This window comes from Sprattus sprattus (assembly GCF_963457725.1).
Source record: "Sprattus sprattus genome assembly, chromosome: 14".
Lineage (NCBI taxonomy): Eukaryota > Metazoa > Chordata > Actinopteri > Clupeiformes > Clupeidae > Sprattus > Sprattus sprattus.
Window position 1 is genome coordinate 20,026,718 of NC_137912.1, and position 9,111 is coordinate 20,035,828.

The 9,111-nt window shown below is 42.8% G+C and overlaps 1 protein-coding gene across 1 annotated transcript in view; it reads left to right on the forward strand.

Moving 5' to 3' along the window:
• Positions 1-734: 734 nt before the first annotated feature.
• plxnc1 (plexin C1) overlaps positions 735-9,111 on the forward strand; it is a gene marked incomplete at both ends in the record, with an annotated part of 25,902 nt that continues 17,525 nt past the window's right edge. The window contains 15 exons of the mRNA XM_080851722.1: positions 735-1,001; positions 1,168-1,305; positions 1,507-1,641; positions 1,939-2,000; positions 2,621-2,729; positions 2,829-2,958; positions 3,066-3,168; positions 3,282-3,378; positions 3,547-3,585; positions 4,712-4,845; positions 5,483-5,674; positions 7,422-7,530; positions 8,064-8,246; positions 8,673-8,840; positions 8,991-9,087. Of these exons, the coding sequence (XP_080707848.1) occupies positions 735-1,001; positions 1,168-1,305; positions 1,507-1,641; positions 1,939-2,000; positions 2,621-2,729; positions 2,829-2,958; positions 3,066-3,168; positions 3,282-3,378; positions 3,547-3,585; positions 4,712-4,845; positions 5,483-5,674; positions 7,422-7,530; positions 8,064-8,246; positions 8,673-8,840; positions 8,991-9,087 (1,963 nt within the window). The remainder of the gene's footprint in view (positions 1,002-1,167; positions 1,306-1,506; positions 1,642-1,938; positions 2,001-2,620; positions 2,730-2,828; positions 2,959-3,065; positions 3,169-3,281; positions 3,379-3,546; positions 3,586-4,711; positions 4,846-5,482; positions 5,675-7,421; positions 7,531-8,063; positions 8,247-8,672; positions 8,841-8,990; positions 9,088-9,111) is intronic.

Genomic DNA, 9,111 nt, shown 5'->3' on the forward strand with positions numbered 1-9,111 from the left:
CTAAGTGACAGGGCGATCAGAGATAGCGAATCGCCTGCATCAGGTTCCTTGTTCAGACAAATGTAGCCGAAATTTCTCAAAAAATGGGAGCCGCTTTACTCGCGTTTCTTCTGGCTGCTTGCAGATATGCTCTTTGTAAGGAAGCGCACGTTTTTGATGGGGATATTGTTAATTTCGCCGTTGGAATCGAGAAACTATTCGTCCTTACGGATAAGCCTACTCAACTTCATCAGATGACCCGGAGCCTCACGCTGGAAATGCTTAAACTAATTTCAAATTCATCTGCAAACAACGTGACGATTTTACTTCCTTCCATCAGTAACGGTACTCTGTTGACATGCGGATCTCTCCCCGATAATCTCTGTGGATACTGTGAAGTTCTTGACCTGAATAACATCTCTAGAAGGATACACAGAGAAAGTATATCCATTGGGTCATACTCAAATATTGCCTTTTTTACAGACCATGGAAAGGACAAATACTTATTGGTGGCCAAAAACGGAGGAACGTCAAAGTGTGACAGTGACCCCTCAGTAACATTACGGAACACTGTAGATGGTCAGTTTGGAGGAATTTTCTCCAAATCAGATTTACATTATCCCGCTGGCATCCAACCAATTATTGGCCAGGAAACTCAGTTTGTAGATGGTTTCCAGTGGAATGCATCAAATATACAACGAATCTATCTTCTTATGAATGTCAAGAACAGACTCAAATCAAAAGTCAAACTGTTGATGCTTAATAATCGGGACACTAAAGGGGAAACCTTTGAAACCCTCGCGGGTGCGTCGCTTCAGTGTTGCGACGGCAGTGAATACTGGGTGCTTCTGTCGTCTGCTCTTATTCCTGGAGAATCGCAGGTGCTTTGGGCGGGTGTCTTTCAGAAGAAAAACACTGTAGACGCCGCGGTGGCAATTTTTGACATCAGCCCATCGCAAACAGCCCCTGTTTCAGGGTTCTGCTTAAACAAAGATGAGTGTAACGAAGAAGATACAAAAAAGGTTAGAAAACATGAATGAATAAAATATGTTACTGTATTGAAATGTACATATGTGTCTGTATTGTTAATTTCTGAATAATAATAATTTGACTAAACTAAGAGGAATCATATTACTGTGTTGAAGCAGTGAACCCCTGTTTATCAGTGTGTTATTGGCTCTTCTACAGTCTGATCTAGTCAAAGATAAAGTTCTAAAGCCAGCTGCGGTGGTGTTCAGATCCAGCTCCATAACATCGGTCGCTGCCCTTAGGAGCAACTCCTGGAATGTGCTTTACTTTTGCACGGGGACTGGACTGCTGATCAAGGTGGGTCTCGGTTTTGTAGGTTGTTGTTTAACAGTTGTTTTAGGTTGAATGCAATGCATTGCTATTTTAAATCTTAATTCACCTACACAGAAATACAATGTGCATTATTCTAGCCCAGCCTTTATTTTCTTTATTTTTGAATGCTTTAAAAGAGTAATTTTGAATGTCCTTCAACTAAACATGGCAATCTTTGCCTTCCAGCTTGTTGTGGATGCATCCCTCAAACCTGGCTGCCCCACTGTACTGTACAGTTCGAATGAGGATCAACAAATGTTACCCAGGATTCTTTTTACCCCAGTGCATCACACAGACATTTACATGGCTCTGGGAAAACAGGTGAGTCAACTACATAACAGTTCACCACAGAACTGGGGTAAAATACCGTTTTTAAAGTGTGTGTGGCTGCTGTCCCACATGGTAATACCTGTTCTTACTCACTTGCTGAAAAGTGTAAATGAGAAATGGTAGCCTGGAGGGAAACTGAAAATCCCATGACCTTCATCAGCCAGAACAGCACATCAATATGCTCCTGTTGACATTTTGAGCTGATAGAGTGAGTGCATCTGTGTTTGCGTGTGTGTGTGTGTGTTATAGATGATTAGGGTCCCTGTGGCCCAGTGTGTTGTGTATCAGACCTTGAGGGACTGCTGGTCTGCCCTGGACCCCTTCTGTGGCTGGTGTGTGTCTCAGAACAGGTGAGAACACTTGAGGATGCACTGGTGTGCTTTTAAATAGCCTTCACCTTCATACAACTACAGCTCAAACAGCTTTAATGAAGTGTATGTGTCACCACAATGACCAGCCACATACATACATACACACACACACACACACACACACACACACACACACACACACACACACAAACAGACACACTCTCTCACACACATACACACATAAACACACACACACACACCCACACATACTCTCTCTTTCTCATAATCAGAAACACATACACACTCACACACAAACACATACACTCCCGCTCTCTCATATGAACATACAAACACAGAAACACATACACACTCACAAACACATGCCCACTCACACATACAAACACATACACATACTCACAAACAAACACAGAAACACACAAACGGCATATTTACTTGAACTGTAACCATGCTTGCAGCTCTCTCACACCAAGTTATTTCAGACTTCTTCTCAGTTCTCTTCTCATCCATTAAAAAGCTTTCCACCCATCTGGTTGGTACAACAGTAACTGCGTAGCTTGTATGTCCTGTCCCTCTCCAGATGCACACACATACACAAACACCTACACACTCATACACCCATATGTTTGGATCCTCTCCAGATGCTCGTTTCAACATGACTGTTCCAGCTCTGACTGGGTCTCAGTTCCTGGGACGTCCCAGCAGAGGGAGATTATTTCTGTCCACATGAAGAAGAGCACCAATGGGCAGGTGGAGGAGGCTTTTCTTATTTATATTCTGTCAAGTGTGGCTTTGTCATGATTGGATTTCATCATGAGCCTGACAGTCTGCGGTTCTGTCTTTCGCCAGGTCGTCACAGTTACAGCTGCACCCAACCTGAACAGTGGCATAGATTTCTCGTGTGCTTTAGAGAAGTGTGACATCCCTGGGCCTTCTTCCTGTTCCTGCAACCTCTCTAGTGAGAGCTTCCCTGCCGAAGGTGTCTGAATGGACAAATGTCTGCTTATTACTGATACAGTAACAGCTTGTTGATGACTAGGTTATGTCCATATGCACTGATGTGTCTGTGTGTGTTCATGTGTGCAGGACTCAGCCTAAGCGTCAACATTACAATCCAGAGGGAGACGCTCATTAAGGAGGTGCATTTGGAAAACTGCTCCACTATCAGAGGAGGGCCACCTTCTGCTTTGTAAGACAGCTGCCTCGTTTCTCTTGTTCATGTTCATTACCTTTTCGGTTAAAAGTGAAAATAAAGAGGCTACATTTTTTACAACAAATGTATTGTGTGTTTGTGTTCCACAGGTGTATGCAGTGCTTCTCTGCAGGGTGTATGTGGTCTCTCTCAGGTGATGCTTGTACCTGGAGGACAGCCTCCACAGCGGACAATGTGACCGCACAGGTGAGACGTGTCTCAGATGTGCAACAACAATAACAACGACGATTTTCAACTCCACACAATTACTGTACACACACATAGGTGAAAAGTCATATCTGATATGTGATGGCTTTTTCTTTCTTCTCTCTTTCTCTCTCTCGTTCCCTTTTTCTTTCTCCTACCTCTTCTTAGGATGTATGTAGAAACCTCACTCCAGGACAGAACCAGACAGTAAGTTGTGTCTTCAGCTCGCAGTTTAATGTGCTTTCATCAGACCAGTGAACATGCGTTTCAAACATGGGTCCTGAAACAGGGAAGTGGCTAACATCCAGAGTTGCTTAACTAGGCTATATAAATAACTTGTCTGCAAATGCCAGTAAAATGTATGCACCACTGAGAAATTGGCCTCTCTTTTTAATTTCTTAGTGTGACACTTTAAAATGCATTGCAATAAAACCGGGTTGGGGTGGAGGGGGTTTGGATGTTTGAATAAAACAAGTTAGACAGGAAATAAAAAAGTAATGAATAATAAAAGATAAATAAACACTGTACCATTTATGTATTTAAACATAACTATAATCACTAGTGAACAGTATATTCAGTATATTTTGAAGCTAATTACAGTTGTGTTTAAACATTAATAATGAACCCCTCCGGAATGGTTACATTATTTTTTTATTTCCTCTGCCCAGAGTTTTGTTTCAAGACTGTGAGGTCTGTGGCCTGCAGCTGTTGTGTCTCTGGTGTTCACTTTGCACGGATGTTCACAACACATCACCCGTCTCCTCGTGCTTAGACAGTCTTCACATGGCTCATCCAGCATGAGCTGCTGAATAGAGAAAAACACACAGAGCCAATACCAACTAATCTATCTGTATTACTATATTAGTCTTTTAGGACTACATTCATTATTTTGACTAACATTTTAGTTAACATTGAGCATGCTTTTTCCTTGCAGTTTTTCTAAATACTTATTTTCACAAGCAGAGATGTGTACACAACAGCTTAATTGAGCTGCTTATTTTAAAGTTAAATCGAGCAAAGATTCTCCTTAAGGGCATAGCCAAACATAGTAAAAAATATGTTAAAAATATAATGTGGCCTGTGTGCAATTTTGTCTTAGGCATCCAGACATTACTGAGCTTCAGGGTATGTGTCATGTTGAAATAAAGAGGCCCTGGTATCCTCAAAGACATCCATTGTTTCTTAGACATTTGACCAGAGGACAAATCTGTTTGCTTATGCTGTTGACAGAGCAATCTGTTTTACACTCAGTCATAGTTCATAATGTTGTTTACACACTCTGTCTTTCAGTCTCTTTCTCCGTGTCACTTTTTTTCCTCTTAACTTTTATTAGAAGCCTGAAATTCTGTCCATGACACCTGATAAAGTTTCCATCCATGGTCGAAATGGTGCTGTTATTAAAGGAAGGAACCTGAAATCAGTCACGAAGGTCCGTTTCCAAGGAAACATGGACTGCAATCCAAAAGAGTAGGTACCTTTCCTTAGCCTGGGTGCCATCCGTTTTGTACGCGCTCCACTGATTGCTGCGTTCTCGCTGAAAAAAACGTCTGGGATCGCCCAACCCGGTTTGGTCTGGAATTTGAATATTCAGTCAGAATATGGCAGAGCACGCTGATTGGTCCCTTCCATATGCGCCCCAGCGGGAAGGCTTCTCATTATCATAAACATGGCCGACACTGAAGCCGAAACAAGTTCAAGCTTGATCGAGCAGGCGATTTCGTCTGTTCTTGCTGATTTAGACGGAATTTCAGAGCTGAAACGTGAGCAAAATGAGGCACTGAAAGCTTTTCTTTCCGGGAAAGACGTTCTCGCCCTGCTACCAACTGGTTTTGGAAAGAGTTTGATTTACCCACTTGTGCCTCTCGTATGCAAGAAACTTGCCCCTGCCCTGCGTGCCCCACATGGTTCAGTTCATTACGTGACATCATAACCAGACCAAACCGGGTCGAGTGATCCCAGACGTTTTATTCAGCGAGAAGAACGCAGCAATCAGTGGAGCGCGTACAAAACGGATGGCACCCAGGCTAACCTTTCCTGGAGAGGGAAATTATTGTACTCAGTGGGTAAATGTGTCATCTTATTCACTGTTTTGTCACATGACCAGGTCCCCAGTGATGTCCCATTCTGGAAACTCCAGTTCCAATGAGTCGCTGACGTTTCACATTCCGAGCGGAACCAAAAGCACTGTGATAGTGTGTGTGCTGACACAAGACGGCCAGTGTCATGGCAACACCAAACTCACCTACGCCTCCCAGCCGACCTGCAGTGGCCTGTCCCCGAATACCACGTGGGCCAGGTGCAGTTTTATACATCTATTCTAAAAGCCTCTTCAGAGTCTCCAGGATACATAGGGTCCTTAAAATTACTTTGAATGTATGCATCTTCATTTCCCATGACCCAATGCATTATTCCTTGATGTGATACAGAATCTGTTGCAGTCGCTGTGAGTAGCTGATGTCTCCACTATAGCTCAGTGTCACCATAATTTCTTCTGTTGATCCAAACTAATGCATCAGACATTACACAGCCTCCCGATCTTGAATTTCCGAGCACAGCCATTTCACTTCTCCATTGCTCTCTCTGTGTTACTTAGTTTCTCAGACACAAACTTAGCATTACGGCTAGGCTGTCTCAGACACAAACTTAGCATTAGGGCTAGGCTGTAGTAATGGGAAGTTCTGATCATTTTACTGACTCGGTTCTTTGAATGTCGTTCAGTAAAATGAAATAATCTTTTTTCGAGTCATTTGTTCATTTCAACTTGGGGGGGGGGGGGTGTTGCTTAACATTTTATAGCCAATTCCCTGGCCTTAATACGTCCATGGCAAGCACGTATCATATTCTCATGTAGGTGAGTGCATGTAAACCAGCAGATACTAATTTAAAAGAAATTTCTGCATTAAAATAATGTATCATGACAGTTTGAATGATTGGAAATGTAAGTAAAGTACAAAAAAGTTACAATAACGAAACCTGTAATTATTACTTGTGAAGGAATATCATTCACGTCTTACTAAATCTAGTATCACGAAAGTCAACGAGGTAAACAAATCCTTTCTGTTTCTTCTTCTGAGCCTATGCAGGTTATGTGAAAAATTATCCAAAGATTCGTATCCGCAGACCCAGTCAAAATGAACAAATCATTTCTATTTCCTCTAGCTATCAGTAGGCCCACTGAGCCTATGCAGGTCAGTGAAAAAAGGATCCAAAGACTCGTTCAAAGAAGGAAATTAATGAATCATTTCTGTTTCCTCTAGCTACCAGTACTGAGCCTATGCAGGTCGCGTGAAAAATGATCCTAAGGCTTTTGCGAATCATTTCTGTTTCCTTGACTGAGCCTATGCAATAGTCCCGATGCGGGCCAAGAGAAAATGAACAAATCTCTCTTTGAGAGGACTCGTTACTCCCGAGTCCTGAATCGGTCACGAAAGACACATCTCTACGTTTTGGAAAGGGTATCTATCTCCCTTACGTTCCACCTGACTGTAGAGAGAACTGTCATTGGTCGGCCGCTTTCCCAGTGTTGCCAGAAATGATAATTATCCTCCAAATACAATCATTTTGAGCCTTTGATACGATACGCCATTTCCAATCTGGCAACACTGAGCACCTTCCCGCCTCAACTAGTTGCATCATTTACAATAGTACATGACATCTGCATATGAAAAAGATGTCAAATCTTCATCGCAGGGGTGGGGGCAGGGTCATCTGCATGTTAAAAAGATGTCCAAAAACTCTGTCTAGGGGGAGGGGGCGGGGGCGGGGTCCTGCGACGAAGTGTTCTCTTTTTCACAAACTCAAATCTTGTCACCTTTACTTAGCATTAGGGCTAGGTGGTCTCAGACACAAACTTACCTTTCTATCTGTTATTTAGCATTAGGGTTAGGCTGAACCCATGCTTGATGTTGTGAGCACTGCTCTCCAGCCCCGGCTGTGCACCTTTAGGGCTAGAGGAACATCATACAAGCACTTTCAGAAGCTTCTTCAGATGTTATGTCACATCATTTGACCTGCTGTTGGGTTTTGTGTTCTGTGTTTTGCAGTGGAGGCAGAGAGATCTTGTTTGTGGGTTCTAAGCTGGAGTTTGTGGAGAAGGTGAAGCACGGCGAGTCATCTGAAGAGATCACCCCTGTCCTCCGTCCCCTGTCTGGGGTAAGAATGAGAGCATCTGTGGTTCTCCCCTCATTTTTTTTCCTTGGATGAATTAATGAATTAATCAAACAGTTTATTTTAAACATTCTGATGTTCTTCCTCCCTTCTGTGTTGCATGACATAATGTCTTAGTCATTCATGTACTCTGCCTGTCCTTGCTGATTCAGTTTCTAACAGCTGTTAATCAACCCCAGTACTCTGACTTAGCAGTTTTTGGTCACTGAAACAGGCTTGATTCTTCAACACATGGGGCATGTCCCATTGTTTTTGAACTTTCTATACTGGAATGACGGGTGTATTTAAGGTTTATGTCTGGTCTGGTCATAGGCAAATGTCATAGCTGAGTATTCACTTTCATTATGCCAGATTGCGACATTTTAACTCTTCATGAGACCAAGCACATGCATGAGCCGAAACATGATCACCTGAGTCCGCTTTTTGTGATGAAGATTGTTTTGATTTTAATTTAAACAGGTTATGTCAGGTGTTTCTATAGTTCCTTACAAACAAGGGAAATCTTTTTCTTCTTCCAGAAACTCGTCTATTCCACCCCCCCTGGTCTGTCAGACTCTCCTATGCCCAGGCAGGAGTCTGTGATGCTGATGGTGGGGAACTACTCTGTGAGCTGCAAAGTCAAGCTAACCTACCACCCAGACCCGCACTTCACGAGCTTCACTACCACACGTACGGGAAAGGACATGTCTGTCGTCATACAGGTAGGCGCCCATTTCTGTGCTTCGCTGCTTATTTGTTTGAATATATGCAAGAAATATCACCACCAAGCTACCGCTTTCTCTTTGTGAGCCTAAGGTTTCTTCCTATCTCCTCCTGGCCGACTTTAAGCACATGGGGCCCACCTTATGTGCCATGGTTCTGCTTAAGTTTCCTTCTTGATTAACAGGGAGTTTTCCCTTGCCTATGTTGGCACTGTGCTTGCTTTAAGGGGGTCCAGGCACTGGGCTCTGTAAAGCACCTGGAGACAATTGTATTGTTCTGGCGCTATATAAATAAAATTGAATTGAATTGAACTTGAGCACCTCCTATAAACATCACAGCTAGTGTGAAGATGCATATGTTAGAGACTTTTTGTTTGAAGACCTTCATCTGTTTTTCAACCCTTCTTATGTTTTTCCTCTGCCCAGAAAACTGCAGACTACCTCGAGTTGAAACGAGAAGACATCAGGGTCCAGGCCATGCAGGGGGAGAAGTCTTATGGCTGTGTGATTGAGGGAATCGAACCCAGTGCGGACACAACCTCTGTTGTGTGTGAGATCAGTAATCAGACAGGCCTCAGCATAGACACACTGAAGGTACCAGGAACTGTCTAGGGTCTTACTGAAGATGTGATATGAGATTATAATTATTATTATAATTACTGTACATTTTCTTCGTTATTGTGGTGTTAAAGTGCCTCTGTCATTGTCATCACCATTGTAATTTATTTTACCTTTGTGTTGTAGATCACTGTTGGAAGGTTTTCAGTAAGCCTTAAGAAACCTGGCAAGAACCTGTTGTACATCATCCCAATCCTTATATTCATCACCGTCACGATCTGTGGTAAAGAATTTCCTAAGCGCATCA